Source organism: Mesoplodon densirostris, chromosome 2, assembly GCF_025265405.1.
Source record: "Mesoplodon densirostris isolate mMesDen1 chromosome 2, mMesDen1 primary haplotype, whole genome shotgun sequence".
Taxonomy (NCBI): Eukaryota; Metazoa; Chordata; class Mammalia; order Artiodactyla; family Ziphiidae; genus Mesoplodon; species Mesoplodon densirostris.
Genome location: NC_082662.1, coordinates 111,123,368 through 111,149,077, shown reverse-complemented (window position 1 = coordinate 111,149,077; position 25,710 = coordinate 111,123,368). Strand labels below are relative to the sequence as shown.

Sequence of the window (25,710 nt, the reverse complement as noted above, 5' to 3'; positions counted from 1 at the left end):
TAATATGTCCAATAAATCATAGTTATTATTTTTATTATTATTCCTCCTTTGAAGCTCTATAAAGAGAATACAATCTAATGCAGAAAACTATGCCCTTAGTAACATCCCAACCGTAAATGCAGCTAGAAGTTTTACAGAATGCTTTCAGAATGTCTAGCATATAGGCAAATGATTTAATACCAAGCATAACTGAGTAAAAATTATTTTATGGGGACCAAAATAATGCAAAATACCTTATTATACAACCCTCTGATGGTTTGACTTAATTCAGAAATAAAACTAGATCATCTAAGTGAGGAATGATGAACTACATATTTTTCAGGGACTTCTCCCTAAATATTAGGCAGTAGAGATTTTGAGGTTAAACTATCTGAGAAGATCCTTAAGTATTTGGATAGTCTATGTTTCAGTGATGGGCAGATCTATAAATCTAGAAAACTAGCTGAGCTAGAGATACAACTGCTATGTACTTAGAAAAGTTTAGGAGCCTAAACTTTGTCAGAAGGCCACCCCAGTCTAAGGGACTGCCCACAAGATGGGCCAAGATTGTCTTTGCGAAAAAAAGGGAGGAGTTTAATTTAACATACAGATCAATGAGTAATGCAGGCTCCACAGTTACTGGGCATGAGACAACTTTGGCCTGAGGAAAAAATATTAAAGGTATTAACTATGTGCCCATTAGAACCTTAAAGACACACACACACACACATGCATGCACACACACATACACACCCATGCATGCAAACACACACACCAAAAAACTAAGTAAGCACCCAGGACACCTTTAAGCAATATCTGGTGAACTCTCTAAAATAAATAGTTGCGAAATAGATGGGCCTCTAGGTCATGCGGTAAGTTGATGGATTGGGTTGGGGGTGGGTACAGAAATGACTCTTCTTCATCCATAAGTGGCATTAAGTTATTAAAATATAAGTTAGAAGAAAGAACATATTCCATTTTCCTTCACTGAAAACTGTTGAATGATCTTTCAAGAGAGCCGGATTTTTTTTTTTTTTTTTTTTTTTTGGCTGCGTTGGGTCTTTGTTGCTGCCCGCGGGCTTTTCTCTAGTTGTGGCGAGCAGGAGCTACTCTTCATTGGGGTGAGCGGGCTTCTCATTGCGGTGGCCTCTCTTGTTGTGGAGCACAGGCTCTAGGCGCGCGGGCTTCAGCAGTTGCAGCACGTGGGCTCAGTAGTTGTGGTTCACGGGCTCTAGAGCGCAGTCTCAGTAGTTGTGGCGCACGGGCTTAGTTGCTCGGCAGCATGTGGGATCTTACCGGACCAGGGCTGGAACCTGTGTCCCCTGCATTGCTAGGTGGATTCTTTTTTTTTTTCAATTTTTAAATTGAACTGTATTTATTTTTTTATACAGCAGGTTATTATTAGCCATCAGTTTTATAGACATCAGTGTATACATGTCAATCCCAATCGCCCAATTCATCACACCACCACCACCACCCCCCGCCGCTTTCCCCCCTTGGTGTCCATACATTTGTTCTCTACATCTGTGTCTCAACTTCTGCTCTGCAAACCAGTTCATCTGTATCATTTTTCTAGGTTCCACATACATGTGTTAATATACGGTATTTGTTCTTCTCTTTCTGACTTACTTCACTCTCTGTATGACAGTCTTTAGATCCATCCACGTCTCAACAAATGACCCAATTTGGTTCCTTTTTATGGCTGAGTAATATTCCATTGTTTATATGTACCACATCTTCTTTATCCATTCGTCTGTTGATGGGCATCTAGGTTGCTTCCATGACCTGACTATTGTAAATAGTGCTGCAATGAACATTGGGGTGCATGTGTCTTTTTGAATTATGGTTTTCTCTGGGTATATGCCCAGTAGTGGGATTGCTGGATCATATGGTAATTCAATTTTTAGTTTTTTAAGGAACCTCCATGCTGTTCTCCATAGTAGCTGTATCAATTTACATTCTCACCAACAGTGCAAGAAGGTTCCCTTTTCTCCACAACCTCTCCAGCATTTGTTGTTTGTAGATTTTCTGATGATGCCCATTCTAACTGGTGTGAGGTGATACCTCATTGTAGTTTTGATTTGCATTTCTCTAATAATTAGTGATGTTGAGCAGCTTTTCATGTGCTTCCTGGCCATCTCTATGTCTTCTTTGGTGAAATATCTATTTAGGTCTTCTGCCCATTTTTGGATTGGGTTGTTTGTTTTTTTAATATTTTAATATTTTTTTAATATTTTAAACAGCTGCATGTGCTGTTTATATATTTTGGAGATAAATGCTTTGTCCGTTGATTCGTTTGCAAATATTTTCTCCCATTCTGAGGGTTGTCTTTTTGTCTTGTTTATGGTTTCCTTTGCTGTGCAAAAGCTTTGAAGTTTCATTAGGTCCCATTTGTTTATTTTTGTTTTTATTTCCATTACTCTAGGAGGTGGACCAAAAAAGATCTTGCTGTGATTTATGTCAAAGAGTGTTCTTCCTATGTTTTCCTCTAAGAGTTTTATAGTGTCCAGTCTTACATTTAGGTCTCTAATCCATTTTGAGTTTATTTTTGTGTATGGTGTTAGGGAGTGTCCTAATTTCATTCTTTACATGTAGCTGTCCAGTTGTCCCAGCACCACTTATTGAAGAGACTGTCTTTTCTCCATTGTATATCCTTGCCTTCTTTGTCATAGATTAGTTGACCATAGGTGCATGGGTTTATCTCTGGGCTTTCTATCCTGTTCCATTGATCTATATTTCTGTTTTTGTGCCAGTACCATATTGTCTTGGTTACTGTAGCTTTGTAGTATAGTCTGAAGTCAGGGAGTCTGATTCCTCCGGCTCCATTTTTTTCCCTCAAGACTGCTTTGGCTATTCGGGGTCTTTTGTGTCTCCATACAAACTTTAAGACTTTTTGTTCTAGTTCCATAAAAAATGCCATTGGTAATTTGATAGGGATTGCATTGAATCTGTAGATTGCTTTGGGTAGTATAGTCATTTTCACAATATTGATTCTTCCGATCCAAGAACATGGCATATCTCTCCATCTGTTGGTATCATCTTTAATTTCTTTCATCAGTGTCTTATAGTTTTCTGCAAACAGGTCTTTTGTCTCCCTAGATAGGTTTATTCCTAGGTATTTTATTCTTTTTGTTGCAATGGTAAATGGGAGTGTTTCCTTAATTTCTCTTTCAGATTTTTCATCATTAGTGTATAGGAATGCAAGAGATTTCTGTGCATTAATTTTATATCCTGCAACTTTACCAAATTCATTGATTAGCTCTAGTAGTTTTCTGGTGGCATCTTTAGGATTCTCTATGTATAGTATCATGTCATCTGCAAACAGTGACAGTTTTACTTCTTCTTTTCCAATTTGTATTCCTTTTGTTTCTTTTTCTTATCTGATTGCCATGGCTAGGACTTCCAAAACTATGTTGAATAATAGTGGTGAGAGTGGACATCCTTGTCTCGTTCCTGATCTTAGAGGCAATGTTTTCAGTTTTTCACCATTGAGAATGATGTTTGGTGTGGGTTTGTCGTATATGGCCTTTATTATGTTGAGGTAGGTTCCCTCTATGCCCACTTTCTGGAGAGTTTTTTTTCATAAATCGGTGTTGAATTTTGTCAAAAGCTTTTTCTGCATCTATTGAGATGATCATATGGTTTTTATTCTTCAATTTGTTAATATGTTGTATCACATTGATTGATTTGCATATATTGAAGAATCCTTGCATCCCTGGGATAAATCCCACTTGATCATGGTGTATGATCCTTTTAATGTGTTGTTGGATTCTGTTTGCTAGTATTTTGTTGAGGATTTCTGCATCTATATTCATCAGTGATATTGGTCTGTAATTTTCTTTTCTTGTAGTATCTTTGTCTGGTTTTGGTAACAGGGTGATGGTGGCCTCATAGAATGAGTTTGGGAGTATTTCTTCCTCCGCAATTTTTTGGAAGAGTTTGAGAAGGATGGTTGTTAGCTCGTCTCTAAATGTTTGATAGAATTCACCTGTGAAGCCATCTGGTCCTGGACTTTTGTTTGTTGGAAGATTTTTAATCACAGTTTCAATTTCACTACTTGTGATTGGTCTCTTCATATTTTCTACTTCTTCCTGGTTCAGTCTTGGAAGGTTATACCTTTCTAAGAATTGGTCCATTTCTTCCAGGTTGTCCATTTTATTGACATAGAGTTGCTTGTAGTAGTGTCTTAGGTTGCTTTGTATTTCTGTGGTGTCTGTTGTAACTTCTCCTTTTTCATTTCTAAGTTTATTGATTTGAGTCCTCTCCCTCTTTTTCTTGATGAGTCTGGCTAATGGTTTGTCAATTTTGTTTATCTTCTCAAAGAACCAGCTTTTAGTTTTATTGATCTTTGTTATTGTTTTCTTTGTTTCTATTTCATTTATTTCTGCTCTGATCTTTATGATTTCTTTCCTTCTGCTATCTTTGTGTTTTGTTTGTTCTTCTTTCTCTAGTTCCTTTAGGTGTAAGGTTAGATTGTTTATTTGAGGTTTTTCTTGTTTCTTGTATAGCTATAAATTTTCCTATTAGAAGTGCTCTTGATGCATCCCATAGGTTTTGGATCATCGTGTTTTCATTGTCATTTGTCTCTAGGTATTTTTTGATTTCCTCTTTGATTTCTTCAGTGATCTCTTGGTTATTTAGTAACGTATTTTTTAGCCTCCATGTGTTTGTGTTTCTTATGTTTTTTCCCCTGTAATTCATTTCTAATCTCATAGTGTTGTGGTCAGAAAAGGTACTTGATATGATTTCAATTTTCTTAAATTTACTGAGGCTTTGGTGACCCAAGATGTGATCTATCCTGGAGAATGTTCCATGCACACTTGAGAAGAAAGTGTAATCTGCTGTTTTTGGATGGAATGTCCTATAAATATCAATGAAATCTACCTGGTCTATTGTGTCATTTAAAGCTTGTGTTTCCTTATTTATTTTCTGTTTGGATGATCTGTCCATTGGTGTAAGTGAGGTGTTAAAGTCCCCCACTATTATTGTGTTACTGTCGATTTCCTCTTTTAGAGCTGTTAGCAGTTGTCTTATGTATTGAGGTGCTCCTATGTTGGGTGCATATATATTTATAATTGTTATATTTTCTTCTTGGATTGATCCCTTGATCATTATGTAGTGTCCTTCCTTGTCTCTTGTAACGTTCTTTATTTTAAAGTCTATTTTATCCAATATGAGTATTGCTACTCCAGCTTTCTTTTGATTTCCATTTGCATGGAATATCTTTTTCCATCCCCTCACTTTCAGTCTGTATGTGTCCCTAGGTCTGAAGTGGGTCTCTTGTAGACAGCATATAGATGGTTCTTGTTTTTGTATCCATTCAGCAAGCCTGTGTCTTTTGGTTGGAGCATTTAATCCATTCACGTTTAAGGTAATTATTGATATGTATGTTCCTATGACCATTTTCTTAATTGTTTTGGGTTTGTTTTTGTAGGTCCTTTTCTTCTCTTGTGTTTCCCACTTAGAGAAGTTCCTTTAGTGGTTGTTGTAGAGCTGGTTTGGTGGTGCTGAATTCTCTTAGCTTTTGCTTGTCTGTAAAGCTTTTGATTTCTCCTTCGAATCTGAATGAGATCCTTGCCGGGTAGAGTAATCTTGGTTGTAGCTTCTTCCCCTTCATCACTTTCAATATGTCATGCCACTCCCTTCTGGCTTGTAGAGTTTCTGCTGAGAAATCAGCTGTTAACGTTATGGGGGTTCCCTTGTATGTTATTTGTCATTTTTCCCTTGCTGCTTTCAATAATTTTTCTTTGTCTTTAATTTTTGCCAATTTGATTACTATGTGTCTTGCCGTGTTTCTCCTTGGGTTTATCCTGTATGGGACTCACTGTGCTTCCTGGACTTGGGTGGCTATTTCCTTTCCCATGTTAGGGAAGTTTTCAACTATAATCTCTTCAAATATTTTCTTGGGTCCTTTCTCTCTCTCTTCTCCTTCTGGGACCCCTATAATGCGAATGTTGTTGCATTTAATGTTGTCCCAGAGGTCTCTTAGGCTGTCTTCATTTCTTTTCATTCTTTTTTCTTTATTCTGTTCCGCAGCAGTGAATTCCACCATTCTGCCTTCCAGGTCACTTATCCGTTCTTCTGCCTCAGTTATTCTGCTATTGATTCCTTCTAGTGTAGTTTTCATTTCAGTTACTGTATTGTTCATCTCTGTTTGTTTGTTCTTTAATTCTTCTAGGCCTTTGTTAAACATTTCTTGCATCTTCTCAATCTTTGCCTCCATTCTTTTTCCACAGTCCTGGATCATCTTCACTATCATTATTCTGAATTCTTTTTCTGGAAGTTTGCCAATCTCCACTTCATTTAGTTGTTTTTCTGGGGTTTTATCTTGTTCCTTCATCTGGTACATAGCCCTCTGCCTTTTCATCTTGTCTATCTTTCTGTGAATGTGATTTTTGTTCCACAGGCTGCAGGATTGTAGTTCTTCTTGCTTCTGCTTGCCCTGTAGCTTACTAGTGTTGGAGGGTCTCCTGCAGAGGCAGGGGGTGGCTGTGGCTCACTGCAGGGACAAGGGCACTGGCAGCAGAAGTTCTGGGAAGTACTCCTTGGTGTGAGCCCTCCCAGAGTCTGGCAGGTGGATTCTTAACCACTGCGCCACCAAGGAAGCCTGAGCCTGATCTTAAAGTAGAGTTAGGGTAAATGTTTTATACTAAACATTATAGGAATTTATATTAAATTCATACATACTGCCTCTTCTCCATGGAATTGAAGGCTGAAAAAAAGATGTAAAAAGAAAAAAAGTTATAGCCTAGTGGTTTTCCTTAGAGATTTCTCTATAAAGAGATTAAGAACGTGCATATTGGTTTATAACTCAGTACAGGTATTTATTACACCACTTCACTGAAATCACTCTTGCATAGATTGCCACTCACTTCCATCTTGCCTCATTAAACAGTTTTCAAAATCTCACCTTACCTGTCCTTAACATTTGATACATAATTACTCTCTCCTTTCTGAAACACTCTTTATTCGACTTTCAGGGGACCACATTCTCCTGGTTTTCTTCCTGCTCTACTTACTTCTCAGTCTCCTGAGTTCCTTAGTTCCTTTTATTACTTCTTGCTTATAAATATTAGACTGCCCCAGGCCTCAGTTCCCCCTCTCTCTAGGCTCACTCCTTAAGTAATCTCATTTAGTCTCATGGTTTTAAACACCAGGTACGTGCTGATGACTCTCACCTTTGTATCTTTAGCCCTAATCTCTCCCCTGAGCTCCAGATTCCATGTCCAGCAGTCTACCATCTGTGTGTCTATAGGTCTCTTTAACTTAACATGTTCAAAATAGAATTCTTGACTCCCTGCTACTGCCCCAATTTTCCGCATCTTAGTAAATGCCAATAGCACTTACCCCAGGCCAAAAAACATTGGAGCCATCTCTTCTTTCTTCATATGATAGCCTACATCTAAGCCATCAGCAAATCCTGTAATTTCTACCATCACTAATTATCCCAAACCTTATCACTTCTCAATATCTCTACTGTTACCACTCTAGTTCAAGCCACTGTCCATCTCTCTTTGTCTATTGTCAATCCTCTACACTGTAGCCAGAAGGAGGTTTTTAAAATCAGAAAGCAGATGTTATTACTCTTCTACTCCAGACCCTCTAATGGCTTTCCTTCACACTCAGAATAAGACCCACGTCTGTTAAAAGCAGGACATTATCTGGTTTCAGCCTGCCTCTCCAACCACCTCTCCAATTGCTTTCCCCTCTCTCACTGAGATCTAGGTACACTAGCCTGTTGTTGTTTCCCAGACACACTAAGCTTATTCCCAGCTCTTTTCCCAGAATTTTGCATCACTTGCACCTTCAGTTTACTTAGGTTTTTGCTCAAATATTTCCTCAGATAAGCATCCCCTGACTACCCCATCTAAAATGTAGCTCTGGGGACTTCCCTAGTGGTCCAGTGGTTCGAACTCTGAACTTTCACTGCTGGGCCCTGGTTCAATCCCTGGTTGGGGAACTAAGATCCTGCAAGCCATACGGCATGGCCAAAAAATAAAATAAAATAAAATAAAATAAGTAAAAAAAATTTTTTAAATGTAGCCCGGATTCCCAACACTCTGTATCCCCTTACTCTTTATTTTTCTTTATAGTACTTATCATATCATATCATATTATGTACTTCTTTGTTTATTATATGTTTCCCATATAGAATGCATAGGCTTTAAAAAGACTTTGTCTACCTTGTTTACTTCCATAATCCTAATGCCTAGAATAGTGTCTGGCACAGCCTAAGAAGTTCAAGGCTGCAATTTATTACAAAGGAAATTGGCATATATTTTAGAAAGAATATCTAATAAGTTAGTAGTCTATAATATGCAGAGAGAAGGTAGGGGGACAAACCATCTTGCTTTGTCACTGACTAAGGGGTTTCCCAGGCCATAGGACTTTATTTTTAAAACCAAGACAATCCTAGGGAAAGTGGAACTGTTGGTCACCCTAGAAAAACACTACATACTTTTAAAGGGTATGGACTCTACTTGAGTCAAATCAGATGGACTTATACTCGGATAAGAACAAAAATAGCTACCTCTACTTGTTGAGCATTTACTACAAACACTGTGCAAGCACTTTAAATACATTTTCTCATTTAATTTTTAAGGTAATCTATGAGATAGGCATTTTATCCCCATAACACGGAATAGGAAACTCCTGATACTGAGAGAGTTAAGAAACTTGCCCAGAATTGAACAGTTTGAGTGAAAAGGCTATAGAGTTGATAAAAATAAACAACTTGGTAAGGACTGAAATGAGCATTTGGAACTGACCTTGAACAGTTCTGAAGACAAGAATTTGTCCTCAAATATTTATTTAGCTTGAGATTTTTAATCAGCTGTATTTTTAAAAGACGGGTTAGCAGTACTCCGCCAAAAAAGAGGTCTGGGATCTACAAAGTTTGGGACAATTGATCTTGTCCAGATACTGAGTGGGATCTGGGACTCCTAGCTCTCACTGACTGAGTTCATATTACTACTCCTAAGAGCCTCAATTCAACTTTCATTACCAGAACTTAAGTCTAAACTCAGCTTATCTAAAATGTTTTACCTTGTTTTTAGGCAGTGAAATAACTATATAGTACGATATAGCAATATACTAATTATATAAGATCCTGGATGTTCTGGTTTGAATTTCATTCCCCATACTACCTCTCTCACAGGAAGATAGTATAAAAGTTACAGTAGGCTTTGGAATAAAACAACCCTAGATTTGAACGCTTGATTTACAATTAACCATCTGTGTGACTTTAGGCAAGCCACTTTACCTCTGCCAGTTTTTCTCTTTAGTAAAAAGAAGATAATACCTACCTCACAGGATGATGATTAAATGAGATAATATATGTTAAGCTGCTTAGCACAGAGAAAGTGCTCAATAAGTGGTGGCTATTGATATTAATAATAATAGCTTAGTCAGAATTTATTATTGCTTTCGCTTATCAAACCAGATATCAAAAAAACACTGCATCCATTGATGAGAGGTGACAGCGGAGTTTGGATTTTATTCTCAAGGTGTTGGTGAGGCATTAAAGGATTTTGAGCAGGGGAGTGGCAATAAATGAAAGGAATCAAAAAAGGAGCCCAGGGAATTCCCTGGAGGTCCAGTGGTTAGGACTTGGCGCTTTCACTACTGAGGGCCCTGGTTCAATTGCTGGTCAATCCCATAAGACGCTTGGTGCGGTCAAAAAAAAAAAAAGAAGGAGCCCATAAGAGAGTTTAAGAAAGAGTAACCAGAGAGAGAAGAGAAAATCAGGACACAGTAGTATCTTAAAGCCAAGAGAGAAGTGAGGTGAGAGTAGACAACTGTGTTAAATGGTACAAGAGAGAGAGAAATAAGACCAGAAGAGTCCAGTGAATGGCTGATACATAGAACATTTAAGGCCTACTGAAGCACCGTTATTTTAAATTATGCCACTTGTCTTCTTCCAGTAGTCCAGCATTTCTTAGTTTCTCCACTGCACGCAGAAACACAACCTTCCTTTGAGTCCTGAGCAAAAGTTTGCAATGGCTTCCCTCTGCCTATGGACTTAAACAAGTTCTTCAGTCTGCTGTTCTAAGCTCCGCACAATATGGCCCCAAACCAACTTTCTATCTTCTTTTCACACTACTCCCCTAAAGATGTTCAGTTTTCCCTTCAACTAAATTTCCTGATGCTCTCCAAATACAAACACAGTATTTCATGCTTTTATTTGTATACTAGTTATAGCACAATTCATACAGAATATGAATTCTGCCTCATATTATAATTATTTGTACACCTACAATTATAAAATCTCAGAATCATAAAAAAATTCACAAGTCATTTATCTTACAAGAATTTTGTCAATTTTTTCACTAGTATGTGAAAAATGGAGAAAAAAGAATATTTTGGTAAATCTTTCATAAATCTAAATTTATTTGTCTCAAAGGACTATACTTAAATTAGAGGTTATGTCCTCTTAAGTTTTGTTTTTGGTGTTAAACTGTCTTTTCTTTTACAATTTGATGGTGATAATAAAGGGTTTTGTTTTTTTTAATGTCTGTACTTGCTAACTTAAAAACTGGTAACTTTATGTCAATCTGCAAAATTTTTTGAAATTCTCAAAGTCCATGAAATGAAAAAGTGAGGAACCATTGATCTCCTCTAACCCTTATCTGACCCATGAATTCCCCCTGCAACATCTCTGACAAGTTATATACATCTCTAATTGAACACTTCCAGTGCCAGGGAGCTCATCTTTTCCCAAGGTAGCATATTCCATTTTTTACAGCTTTAACTATGAGCAAGTCTTACCTTATCTCAGCTCCACTTCCAGGTCAAAAAGGTGTTTGAGAGCTCTCCTTTTGAGAATCCCCTGCCGTGTGCCTTTTCCATAGTCGTCTCTCAAAAATCTTTCTTAATTGACACTCTCTAAAGAAATTGAAGTTTGACAGGGAATCATCACCTATGATCCCTATTATGCAAAAACAGTTAAAGATGGGGTCTTGGAAAGGATAATAAAACTCTTTCCCTGCAGAAATAGGAGGATTTAAAGGTTTAGGATGGACCTTATATTGTTTTCCTTAGGTATTAAATCTATTCATTAATATAGCATTAAAACCTACCAAACCATCCTTTGAAAATTGCCTAAAAGCCCTGGGGAAACTATTATATTATTTTGTTCTAATTTGGTTTTACAGCTTTTCATATATAATCTCTTTAGGAGAAAAGCAATCTAAGAGATAAAAGTTGATAATGTGATTTGATTATATTCATTTGTAATTTTGTGTTACTTCTTTTTCTAAAGCTGGGGCCTCAACTTTGGTGACCAAGGATATATACGGATGGCAAGAAATAGTGGAAATCACTGTGGGATTGCTAGTTATCCCTCTTACCCGGAAATCTAGAGGACCTCTTTGTTTTATAACAATTCAAGAAAGAAGAAACACTTTCTCACAATTTAATTTTACCTGCTGTAACCAGTAGAAATGTGTGTCATGATCAATGTATATTTACTGTACTAACAGAAAATATAGTTTGATTCATCTACTTTTTTAACTTTGCAGATCTTGGGTAACAGTTTGCTAAGTAAATTAATAATGTACTATAGATATAACTGTACAAAAACTGGTCAACCTGAGATAATCTGTCATGTTTTTCATTGTCTTATTTTATTTGTCCTTTTAAGTCCCCTGATATCCTGCTGAACCTCGATGGCATATAGATGCTTAATAAATAACTGCCTTTTCAACTTTGTATCAATACCATGAGTCAGGAGACAGATGGGCCCCCGGGGCAAATGGTTTGAGTTCTTTCCTTGTGGACTGATACTCCGACATGGGAATAACAGGACAATTGAGAGAGGAGGCTGGGCCCTGCCCAGACAGAAAATAAAAGACCACATATTTCTCATTCCTGAAGTCAGGAGACCTCCCGGACTACACATGCGCAGAAAGTCTCCTTGGAGGTCAAAAGGAGAGTGATGCCAAGTGGCCAAATCTACCCATAGGCCTCTTCGGTAGAATCCATCTTGGCTAAGAGATGTGCATGCACACATGGGAAAATCCTGAGCTATACCAAATTCAGACTTTGAACCAGGCAAATCAAAATGATTGGCCAAAGGAAACCTGGAAAGAATGCCCTATATAAGTGATTTAAACTGCCACCAGGGAGCGACTTTTTCTGAGCCCGCTCGTGTGTCTATCCACAAGTACTGCACTTTTTTCTGCAAATAAATACTTGTTTCACCACTTTCCATCTTTGTGAGAATTCTTTTTCTGCAACGCCACAGGGCCCGGACCTTTCACTGACCGCTGATCTAGTGCCTAGGATTTGGTGCTCTCACCGCCGCAACCCGACCTCAATCACTGGCGGGGAACTAAAACCCTGCTTCAAGCCGCTGCAGGCCGAGGCCACCCATACCATTCTTTTCTTATTCTTAGGTAACTATTATAATCTATCATGAGAATATAAATTGTAGTATGCTGGTGATATGCTATGACAACTTTTTTCTTTTAATAGATCTTTAACGGAGCATCATTGCTTCACAATACTGTGTTAGTTTCTGTAGTACACCAAAATGAATCAGCCATATGCATACATATGTCCCCATATTCCCATTCTCTTGAACCTCCCTCCCACCCTCCCTATCCCACCCCTCTAGGACATCGCAAAGCACTGAGCTGATCTCCCTATGCTATGCTGCTTCCCACTAGCTAACTATTTTACATTTGGTAGTGCATATGTGTCGATGCTACTCTCACTTCGCCCCAGCTTCCCCCTCCCACCCCGTGTCCTCAAGTCCCTTATCTATGTCTATATCTTTATTCCTGCCCTGCAACTAGGTTCATCAGTACCATTTTTTTAATATTCCATATATATGCATTAGCATATGGTATTTGTTTTTCTCTTTCTGACTTACTTTACTCTGTATGACAGACTCTAGGTCCATCCACCTCACTACAAATAACTCAATTTCATTTCTTTTTATGGCTGAGTAATATTCTGTTTTATATATGTACCACATCTTCCTTATCCATTCATCTGTTGATGGACATTTAGGTTGGTTCCATGTCCTGGCTATTGTAAATAGTGCTGCAATGAACATTGGGGTGCATGTGTCTTTTTGAATTATGGTTTTCTCTGGGTATATGCCCAGTAGTGGGATTGCTGGGTCATATGGTAGTTCTCTTTTTAGTTTTTAAAGGAAGCTCCATACTGTTTTCCATAGAGGTTGTATCAATTTACATTCTCACCAACAGTGCAGGAGGATTCCCTTTTCACCACACCCTTTCCAGCATTTATTGTTTCGAGATTTTTTGATAATGGCCATCTGACAGGCGTGAGGTGATACCTAATTGTAGTTTTGAATTGCATTTCTCTAATAATTAGTGATGCTGAGCATCTTTTCATGTGCCTTTTGGCCATCTGTATGTCTTCCTTGGTGAAATGTCTATTTAGGTCTTCCACCCATTTTTTAATTGGATTGTTTGTTTTCTTGATATTGAGCTCCATGAGCTGTTTGTATATTTTGGAGATTAATCCTTTGTCTGTTGTTTCATTTGCAAGTATTTTCTCCCATTCTGAGGGTTGTCTTTTGTCTTGTTTATGGTTTCCTTTGCTGTGCAAAAGCTTTTAAGTTTCATGAGGTCCCATTTGTTTATTTTTTGTTTTTATTTCCATTACTCTAGGAGGTGGGTCAAAAAAGATCTTGCTGTGATTTATGTCAAAGAGTGTTTTTTCTATGTTTTCCTCTAAGAGTTTTTTTTTTTTTTTTTTTTTTTTTCTTTTTGCGGTATGTGGGCCTCTCACTGCTGTGGCCTCTCCCGCTGCGGAGCACAGGCTCCGGACGCGCAGGCCCAGCGGCCATGGCTCACGGGCCCAGCCGCTCCGCGGCATATGGGATCCTCCCAGACCGGGGCACGAACCCGCATCCCCTGCATCGGCAGGCGGACTCCCAACCACTTGCGCCACCAGGGAGGCCCTCCTCTAAGAGTTTTATAGTGTCCAGTCTTACATTTAGGTCTTTCATCCATATTGAGTTTATTTTTGTGTATGGTGTTAGGGAGTGTTCTAATTTCATTCTTTTACATATAGCTGTCCAGTTTTCCCAGCACCACTTATTGAAGAGGCTGTCTTTTCTCCATTGTATGTTCGTGCCTCCTTTGTCGTAAATTAGGTGACCATATGTACATGGGTTTATCTCTGGGCATTCTATCCTGTACCATTGATCTATATTTCTGTTTCTGTGCCAGTACCATACTGTCTTGATTACTGTAGATTTGTGGTCTAGTTTGAAGTTGGGGAGACTGATTCCTCCAATTCCGTTTTTCTTTCTCAAGGTTGCTTTGGCTATTCGGGGTCTTTTGTGTTTCCGTACGAATTGTAAAACTTTTTGTTCTAATTCTGTGAAGAATACCAAAGAATTCTGTGAAGAATGCCATAGTTTGATAGGGATTGCATTGGGTAGTATAGTCATTTTCACAATACTGACTCTTCCAATCCAAGAACATGGTATATTTCTCCATCTGTTTATGTTAACTTTGATTTCTTTCATCAGTGTTTTATAGTTTTCTGAGAACAAGTCTTTCACTTCCTTAGGTGGGTTTATTCCTAGGTATTTTATTCTTTTTGTTGCGATGGTAAATGGGAGTGTTTCCTTAATTTCTCTTTCAGATTTTTCATCATTAGTGTATAGGAATACAAGAGATTTCTGTGCATTAATTTTGTATCCTGAAACCTTACCAAATTCATTGATTAGCTCTAGTAGTTTTCTGGTGGCATCTTTAGGATTTTCTATGTATAGTATCATGTCATCTGCAAACAGTGACAGTTTTATTTCTTTTCCAATTTGTATTCCTTTTATTTCTTTTTCTTCTCTGATTGCTGTGGCTAGGACTTCCAAAACTATGCTGAATAAGAGCGGCAAGAGTGGACATCCTTGTCTTGTTCCTGATCTTAGTGGAAATGCTTTCAGTTTTTCACCATTGAGTATGATGCTTGCTGTGGGTTTGTCATATATGGCCTTTATTATGTTGAGGTAGGTTCCCTCTATGCCCATTTTCTGGAGAGTTTTTATCATAAATTCGTGTAGAATTTTATGAAAAGCTTTTTCTGCATCTGTTGAGATGATCCTATGGTTTCTATTCCTTAATTTGTTAGTGTGGTGTATCATATTGATTGATTTGCATATATTGAAGAATCCTTGCATCCCTGGGATAAATCCCACTTGATCATGGTGTATGATCCTTTTAATGTGTTACTGGATTCTGTTTGTTAGTATTTTGTTGAGGATTTTTGCATCTATATTTATCAGTGATATCGGTCTTCCCTCCAAACCCTCCTCCAGGCCGCGTGGGTCCTGGGGGTATAAGAGGGAGGCTGAGGAGATCAGGAGAGGCAGGCAGAAGGGGCCCTCCAGGAGGAGCAGGAGAGGAGTGGATGGTGTTTGCCCCACCCACTCGAGCCCAGGAAGCCTGCTGGGCTGCCAGGTGAGGTCCCCCACCCTCTGAGACCAGGGGTGGGGGGTACACCTGGGCCCCTTCTGTTCCTGTTGAGCCTATGCCCCACCACCCACAGTCCCCAGCGCCTTTTCCAGCCTTGTGGGTCCCAAGCATAGGCCCCACCCACCACCCAAACCTCACCCTTGCTTAGGCCCTGCCCTCCACAGCCAAGCCTTCCCCCCCTGCTTTATTTTCCCCTCCTCCTCTTTTTTACTATTGTGGTACTGTTTTACCTTCTGGTTTTTGATTCATCTATATTTTTATTTTTATAGTTTTTCTAACATACCTGTTAGTTTCCTAGTCTAATTTTAGTTTTTACATTGGTATTGTTCTCTCTCTTTTTTTTTTTTTTTTCCTGCCCCACATGTCTTGCAGGATCTTGCTTCATGAGCTGTGGTGGGGCTGAAGCTCCTGTGGTGGGATCTCTGTGTCTGAAACACTGGACTAACAGAGAACTTCAGATCCCAGGGACTATTCATCAGAGTGAGGTCTGACGGAGGTCCTCATCTCAGCACCAAGACCCAGCTCTACCCAACAGCTTACAAACTCCAGTGTTGGAAGCCTCAGGTCAAACAACCAGGAAGAGAGGAACACAATCCCACTCATAAAAGAGAAAAGAAAGAAAGAAAGAAAAATGAGACAGCAAAAAAAAAAAAAAAGTGTTACAGATGAAGGAGCAAGGTAAAAACCTACAAGACCAAATAAACGAAGAGGAAATAGGCAATCTACCTGAAAAAGAATTCAGAGTAATTATAGTAAAGATGACTCAGAATCTAGGAAATAAAATAGAGGCACAGATTGAGAAAATACAAGAAATGTTTAACAAACATCTAGAAGAACTAAAGAACAAACAAACTGAGATGAACAACACAATAACTGAAAAGAAAAATACACTAGAAGGAATCAATAACAGAATAACTGAGGCAGAAGAATTGATAAGTGAGCTGGAAGACAAAATGGAGGAAATAACTGCTGAGGAGCAGAATAAAGAAAAAATAATGAAAAGAATTGAAGACAATCTCATAGACCTCTGGGACAACACTAAACACACCAACATTCGAATTATAGGGGTCCCAGAAGAAGAAGAGAAAAAGAAAGGGTCTGAAAAATATTTCAAGAGATTATAGGTGAAAACTTCCCTAACCTGGGAAAGGAAATAGTTACCCAAGTCCAGGAAGCACAGAGAATCCCATACAAGATAAACCCTAGGAAAAACACACCAAGACACATATTAATCAAACTAATAAAAATTAAATTCAAAGAAAAAATATTAAAAGCAGCAAGGATAGGGGCTTCCCTGGTGGCGCAGTGGTTGAGAGTCTGCCTGCCAATTCAGGGGACACGGGTTCGTGCCCCGGTCTGGGAAGATCCCACATGCCGCGGAGCGGCTAGGCCTGTGAGCCATGGCCACGGAGCCTGCGCGTCCAGAGACTGTGCTCCACAATGGGAGAGGCCACAACAGTGAGAGGCCCGTGTACCGCAAACAAACAAACAAACAAAAAAATGCAGCAAGGATAAAACAAAAAGTAACATACAAAGGAATCTCCATAACATTATCAGCTGATTTTTCAGCAGAAACTCTGCAGGCCAGAAGGGAGTGGCAGGATATACTTAAAGTGATGAAAGAGAAAAACCTACAACCAAGATTACTCTACCCAACAAGGATCTCATTCAGATTTGATGGAGAAATCAAAAGCTTTTCAGACAAGCAAAAACTAAGAGAATTCAGCACCACCAAATGAGCTTTACAACAAATGCTAAAGAAACTTCTCTAATCTGGAAACACAAGAGATGATAAAGACCCACACAAACAAACCCAAAACAATTAAGAAAATGGTAATAGGAACATACATATCAATAATAACCTTGAATGTAAATGGATTAAATGCCCCAACCAAAAGATACAGACTGGCTGAATGGATACAAAAACAAGACCCATATATATGCTGTCTACAAGAGACCCACTTCAGACCTAGGGACACATGCAGACTGAGAGTGAAGGGATGGAAAAAGATATTCCATACAAATAGAAATCAAAAGAAAGCTAAGTAGCAATACTCATATCAGATAAAAGAAACTTTAAAATAAAGACTGTTACAATGGATAAGGAGGAACACTACATAATGATCAAGGGATCAATCCAAGAAGAAGATATAACAATTAAAAATGTTTATGCTCCCAACATAGGAGCACCTCAATACATAAGGCAAATGCTAACAACCACAAAAGGAGAAATCAACAGTAACACAATAATAGTAGGGGACTTTAACACCCCACTTACACCAATGGACAGATCATCCAAACAGAAAATAAATAAGGAAACACAAGCTTTAAATGACACAATAGACCAGATAGATTTAACTGGTATTTATAGAACGTTCCACCCAAATTGGGAGAATACACTTTCTTCTCAAGTGCACATGGGACATTCTCCAGGATAGATCACATCTTGTGTCACAAATCAAGCCTCAGAAAATTTAAGAAAATTGAAATTGTATGAAGCATCTTTTCTGACCACAACACTATGAGATTGGAAATCAATTACAGGAAAAAAACTGTAAAAAACACAAATACATGGAGGCCAAACAGTGTGCTACTACATAACCAAGAGATCACTGAAGAAATCAAAGGAGAAATAAAAAATACATAGAAACAAATAACAATGAAAACACAATGACCCAAAATCTATGGGATGCAGCAAAATCAGTTCTAACAGGGAAGTTTATAGCAATTCAATCTCACCTCAAGAAACAAGAAAAATCTCAAATAAACTATCTAACCCTACACTTAAACAACCAGAGAAAGAAGAAGAAAACCCAAAGTCAGTAGAATGAAAGAAACCATAAAGATCAGAGAATAAATAATTGAAATAGAAATGAAGAAAACAATAGCAAAGATCAATAAAACTAAAAGCTGCTTCTTCAAAAAGATAAACAAAATTGATAAACCCTTAGCCAGAATCTTCAAGGAAAAAAAGGGAGAGGATGCAAATCAATAAAATTAGAAATGAAAAAGAAGAAATCACAACTGACACTGCAGAAATACAAAGGATTATAAGAGACTACTACAAACTACTATATGCCAATAAAATGGACAACCATGAAGAAATGGACAAATTCTCGGAAAGGTACAGTTTTCCAAGACTGAACCAGGAAGAATTAGAAAATATAAACAGGGCTTCCCTGGTGGTGCAATAGTTAAGAGTCCGCCTGCTAATGCAGGGGACACAGGTTTGAGCCCTGGTCCGGGAAGATCCCCCATGCCGCGGAGCGGCTAGGCCTGTGTGCCACAACTACTGAGCCTGTGTGACACAACTACTGAGGCCCACGTGCCTGGAGCCTGTGCTCCACAACGGGGGAGGCCACTGCAATGGGGGGCCCACCCACCGCAGAGAGGAATGGCCCCCACTCACTGCAACTGGGGAGGGCCTGCGCACAACAACAAAGAGCCAATGCAGTCAAATAAATAAAATAAATTTTAAAAAAAGAAAAGCATTAAAATATATATATATATATATATCTTAAAATATATATATATATATATATATATATATATATATATATATATATACAGACCTATCACAAGTAATGAAATTGAAACTGTGATTAAAAATCTTCCAACAAACAAAATTCCAGGACCAAATGGCTTCACAGGTGAATTCTATTAAACATTTAGAGAAGAGTTAACACTGATCCTTCTCAAACTCTTCCAAAAAATTGCGGAGGGAGAAACACTCCCAAAGTCATCTGACGAAGCCACCATCACCCTGATACCAAAACCAGAAAAAGACATCACAAGAAAAGAAAATTATAGACCAATATAACTGATGAACACAGATGCAAAAATCCTGAACAAAATACTAGCAAACAGAATCCAAGAACACTTTAAAAGGATCATATACCATGATCAAGTGGGATTTATCCCAGGGATGCAAGGATTCTTCAATATACACAAATCAATGAATGCGATACATCACATGCTATGGCAACTTAAAAAAAAAAACATTTATTTATTTATTTATTTATGACTGCATTGGGTCTTGGTTGCTGCATGTGGGCTTTCTCTAGTTTCGGCAAGGGGGGGGCTACTCTTCATTGCGGGGCGTGGGCTTCCCATTGAGGCGGCTTCTCTTTGTTGTGGAGCATGGGCTGTAGGCACATAGGCTCAGTAGTTGTGGTGCACAGGCTTAGTTGCTCCGCAGCACGTGGGATATTCCCATCCCAGGGCTTGAACCCATGTCCCCTGCATTGGCAGGTGGATTCTTCACCACTGCGCACTATGGCAAGTTTAATGGAAGAAACTGTTAGTTTATTCATGTCCTGAGATTGTATCTTTTCACATAAAAGGATTCAGTAAATGTTTTAAAATAAATGATGTCAAAGTAGACACATGCTAAAGAGACAATCTATTTTCAAGTGCTTTGTAATAATTATTTTAATGATCAACAATAATTATACTAATTCAAATTATTTTTATCTAGTCATTAGCAATGGGCCAGTACCTTCTGGGGACAAATTATTAGTCAACCTGAAAAAATAACCAAACTGCATTTCTTTAAAAATATTCCATTACTCATATTTTTATGAGTAATTCAGATTGATATTCCTCACAACTGCTCTAGATTAGTAGACAGGTTCTGAAGAGGTATCAGGAATTTTAAATTTTATAAGTTCATGTCTATGACATGAAAAATGTATGGGATGATGTCATTAATACATATTAAACTGAACTTAAACTAATTTTACTATCTTTGGTTCCCTTTCCACAAAGTACATTTTAAAGAACAAGAATTGCTCACTATAAAAACATGGTAATAATATATGAATATCATCAAAAGTGTAGAGAAATATTGTAGTTAAAAAGTATTTAGTTGGACTTCCCTGGTGGCACAGTGGTTAAGAATCTGCCTGCCAACGCAGAGCACACAGGTTCAATCCCTGGTCTGGGAAGATCCCACATGCCGCGGAGCAACCAATCCTGTGTGCCACAACTACTGAGCCCACGTGCCGCAACTACTGAAGCTTGTGTGTCTACAGCCCATGCCTCACAACAAGAGAAGTCACTGCAATGAGAAGCCCACACACCACAACGAAGAGTAGCCCCCACTAGCCACAGCTAGAGAAAGCCCGTGCACCACAGTGAAGACCCAATGCAGACTAAATAAATAAATAAATAAAATTAAGTTAAAATAAAAAGTGTTTAGTTGATTATTTTTTAATTTTTATTTTGCCCACAATTTTTCAAGCACTGTAAATGGAACAAAAACATACGTTCTTAACGTTTGTCAGTCTCATTAACCCTATGGACACCTTCTCAGAATAATGTTTGTAAATCCATAAAATAAAATACATAGAATTACAAAGGATGCTGATTATATTGAAATACAGTTATTAAAATTTTTAAATATAACTTTGTGCTATAGTAATAAACATGTTTCTTTTTTTTTTCAAGAATGCTTTCACCTTTATTTTTCTTGATATACTCAAGATATAGACATTTCATACAAACAGGGTTAAGTGACGTGTGTATGTTTTACATAAACCGGAGGCACAACCATGGCTAAAATAACACTTGGCTCAGCAACTTACATCACTGAGAAGAATCCTAGGAAGTTCACCATAAACATGCTTCTTTAAAAATGCATTAAATAACAAGAGTTAATAACTATCTTAAATTTGAAATAGTGACAAGTATAAATGATATTTGAAGATACCTGAAAAAACTGTAATGTGATACAAAAATATCTGAGTTTTCTTTGGGTGATAGAATTACAAGTATTGCTAATATTACTGTGGTTTATGAACTATGTTCAGAGTTGAAGGAAATGCTTTCAGTTAGAGGTTAATGAAAATAAAGATGTTATTGTCTTCCCCATAAAAATCCACAGATTTTCTGAATTCTATCCATGGATCCTTTAGGAATCCGTGGATCCCAGGTGAAGAACCTCTGAACTAGTAAGTAGAATAATGAAATATTTAACAAAAATCTTTATTGTATGTCTAATATAAGGAGAAATTTTTAGCCATAAGTAATTTCAAACATACAGAAATAAAAAGCCTTTTTTTTAAAAAATAAAAAGTTTACACAAAAAATAAAATAAAATAAAAATGTTAAATCAAAAAAGAAATTAACAAAAAGTCTTACTCTGGAAACTGTATATAGGATGATTTGAAGAAAATAAAAAGAAGAATACTAGCTTGAAGGTACTACAGCAAGTATATGTGTGGTGTTAAAACCTTGGACAAATTTTGTAACTGTGAAAAAAGGGAAAAAATTACAAACAAATCAAAAACAAAGAACAAATCTGGGAGACACCGGGCCTCCCTGGTGGCGCAAGTGGTTGAGAGTCCGCCTGCCGATGCAGGGGATACGGGTTCGTGCCCCGGTCTGGGAGGATCCCATATGCCACGGAGCGGCTGGGCCCGTGAGCCATGGTCGCTGAGCCTGCGCGTCCGGAGCCTGCGCGTCCGGAGCCTGTGCTCCGCAACGGGGGAGGCCACAACAGTGAGAGGCCCGCATACCGCAAAAAAAAAAAAAAAAAAAAAAATCTGGGAGACACCATAGAAGTTGACAAAACTTTTAACTGGATAAAAAAAAAGGTAAAGAAACAAGAGGACTTAAACATTCCAGAACTAGGAGTCCACTGGACAATGCCATCAAAAACATATAAGACTCTTTGGGGCTATTCAGACCCCGAATAGCCAAAGCAGTCTTGAGGGAAAAAAGCAGAGGTGGAGGAATCAGACTCCCTGAATTCAGACTATACTACAAAGCTACAGTAACCAAGACAATATGGTACTGGCACAAAAACAGAAATATAGATCAATGGAACAGGATAGAAAGCCCAGAGATAAACCCATGCACCTATGGTCAACTAATCTATGACAAAGGAGGCAAGGATATACAATGGAGAAAAGACAGTCTCTTCAGTAAGTGGTACTGGGGAAACTGGACAGCTACATGTAAAAGAATGAAATTAGGACACTCCCTAACACCATACACAAAATAAACTCAAAATGGATTAAGACATAAATGTAAGACCAGACACTATAAAACTCTTAGAGGAAGACACAGGAAGAACACTCTTTGACATAAATCACAGCAAGATCTTTTTGGTCCACCTCCTAGAATAATGGAAATAAAAATAAACAAATGGGACCTAATGAAACTTCAAAGCTTTTGCACAGCAAAGGAAACCATAAACAAGACGAAAAGACAACCCTCAGAATGGGAGAAAATATTTGCAAACAAATAAACAAAGGATTAATCTCCAAAATATATAAACAGTTCGTGCAGCTCAATACTAAAGAAACAGACAACTCAATACAAAACTGGGCAGAAGAGCTAAATAGACATTTCACCAAAGAAGACATACAGATGGCCAATAAGCACATGAAAAACTGCTCAACATCACTAATTATTAGAGAAATGCAAATCAAAACTACAATGAGGTATCACCTCACACCAGTTAGAATGGGCATCATCAGAAAATCTACAAACAACAAATGCTGGAGAGGGTGTGGAGAAAAGGGAACCCTCTTGCACTGTTGGTGCGAATGTAAATTGATACAGCCACTGTGGAGAACAGTATGGAGGTTCCTTAAAAAACTAAAAATAGAACTACCATATGATCCAGCAATCCCACTACTGGGCATATACCCAGAGAAAACCATAATTCAAAAAGACACATGCACCCCAATGTTCATTGCAGCACTATTTACAATAGCCAGGTCATGGAAGCAACCTAAATGCCCATTGACAGATGAATGGATAAAGAAGATGTGGTACATATATACAATAGAATATTACCCAGCCATAAAAAGGAATGAAATTGGGTCATTTGTAGAGACTGTCATGCAGAGTGAAGTAAATCAGAAAGAGAACAACAAATATCATATATTAACACATATATGTGGAAACTAGAAAAATGGTACAGATGAACTGGTTTGCAGAGCAGAAATTGAGACACAGATGTAGAGAACAAACGTATGGGATCCAAGGAGGGAAAGCCATGGGGGGTGGGGGTGGGGGTGGGGGTGTGATAAATTGGGAGATTGGGATTGACATGTGTACACTGATGTGTATAAAATTGATGACTAATAAGGACCTGCTGTACAAAAAAATAAATAAAATTAAATTTAAAAAACCCTGCTGTATAAAAAAATAAATTAAATTAAATTAAAAAAAACAGGGCCTCCCTGGTGGCGCAAGTGGTTGAGAGTCCGCCTGCCGATGCAGGGGATACGGGTTCGTGCCCCGGTCTGGGAGGATCCCATATGCCGCGGAGCGGCTGGGCCCGTGAGCCATGGCCGCTGAGCCTGCGCGTCCGGAGCCTGCGCGTCCGGAGCCTGTGCTCCGCAACGGGGGAGGCCACAGCAGTGAGAGGCCCGCATACCGCAAAAAAATAAATAAATAAATAAATAAATAAATAAATAAATAAATAAAACAACATATAAGAGACTCCCTCTTGCGAGAACACCAGCATCACAACTAACTGCTGAACAGTCATCCACAGGAAGACACTGGAACTCACCAAAAAAGATACCCCACATCCAAAGACAAAGGAGAAGCCGCAATGAAACGGTAGGAGGGATGCAATCACAATAAAATCAAATCCCATAACCACTGGGTGGGTGACTCACTAACTGGGGAACAATTATACCACAGAAGTCCACCCACTGGAGTGAAGGTTCTGAGCCCCACGTCAGGCTTCCCAACCTGGGGGTCCGGCAACAGGAGGAGGAATTCCTAGAGAATCAGACTTTGAAGCCTAGTGGGATTTGACTGCAGGACTTCGACAGGACTGGGGGAAACAGAGACTCCACTCTTGGAGGGCACACACAAAGTAGTGTGTGCATCAGGACCCGGGGGGAAGGAGCAGTGACCCCAGGGGAGACTGAACCATACCTACCTGCTAGTGTTGGGGGGTGTCCTGCAGAGGCAGAGGGTGGCTGTGGCTCACGGTGGGGACAAGGACACTGGCAACAGAAGTCCTGGGAAGTCCTCTTTGGAGTCCTTCCTATTGGACTCTGCTCCCTCTCAGGGCATGAGAACTCCCCATTCTGATCTCCCAACTCTATTTAATTGAGGTTTCTGTTCATTATTTACAAAACTCTAAGTGTAAGGGAAATATGAAGCAAAATAAATAGACCAGGGGATTTTCACTAATTTTGACCCTGAAAACAGGGTTCTGGTCTTCATTCCTCTCCTAACTGACTCTGGGAAAATCTTTTCATATCTGGGGTGGCTGTTTTCTAACTGGTAATGCAGACATACCAAAGTTTATGAGAAATTAATATATGTCTACACTACTAACACAACTTATATGCATGTATAACAATCTGCAAACTAAGAAGTTTGTATTACTAGACGATCTCCAACTACCTACCAGCTCTGAGTTTATTATTTTGCTTCTAAATGAGACATTAATTACAGTAAAGCTAACACTGTCCCCACAGACATAGCACAGTGGAAACATCTAGGTAGGAGACTGCTAGGGCAGCTGGTTTCCTGAAGACATAGGAACTGTAAAGCGTGAATGCAGTATGCGGTAGATCCAATAACAAAATCAAAAGTTAGAAAACAATCAGAAATTAATCTGACTAATTAAATGGCCGTTGAGAACACTTTGGTCACTGTAAGACGGCTATGTATATCGGGAATGCTTAGCACATGCAGTTAACCTTCCCCGGCTGACATGCGGCTTTTCTGGCTGAGACGAGTCCTTCAGGCTCTCGGAGTTCCCAGCGCACCTTGCGCTGCTCTTGGCGGGAAAGGTGACCCCGACCAAAGGTCAAAAGGCTACTGTCTCGCCTCCGCTGGCTACCGTTGAAGGAAGGCGCAAGCGCATTGGGCAAAGCGCGTGCCACGTCGTGCCTCTCTCCTGGTCGCTGCCGCCGGACCCTCAGACGGTACATAATACATGTTTGTTTTCTTTGTTAACTTTCTTTCCCTTTTCTTTTATTCTTTTGCTTTTTAATGTCTTTTCCTGTTACCTCCCACCTACTTTTAAGTTTCTTAACGTCTTAACGGTGAAACATTCGGGAGAGGGGGAAAATGTATACCTACTTTTCACAGAGGTTCTTGAGAATAGGTGAGCTCTGACGTCTGGTCTAGAATTATCACGATAAATTTGAATGTTTACAGTAAATAGACTCTTCTGTGAAGTCTTCTAGATGAATTGTCTGGTTAAGAAAGATGAAATTGGAACCAAAAAAATCGAAACTTACTTCAAAATATCAAAGAATTGAGAAAAATCAGTCCAAAATCTCTAGAA

General features: G+C 38.7%; 1 protein-coding gene across 2 annotated transcripts in view; it reads left to right on the top strand.

Moving 5' to 3' along the window:
- Positions 1-12,146, top strand: part of CTSS (cathepsin S) — a 28,932-nt gene extending 16,786 nt beyond the window's left edge. For both annotated transcript variants that reach the window (XM_060087239.1, XM_060087246.1), the window contains exon 8: positions 11,240-12,146. In XM_060087239.1, the coding sequence (XP_059943222.1) occupies positions 11,240-11,339 (100 nt within the window). In that variant the 3' untranslated portion in view covers positions 11,340-12,146. The remainder of the gene's footprint in view (positions 1-11,239) is intronic.
- Positions 12,147-25,710: the final 13,564 nt, after the last annotated feature.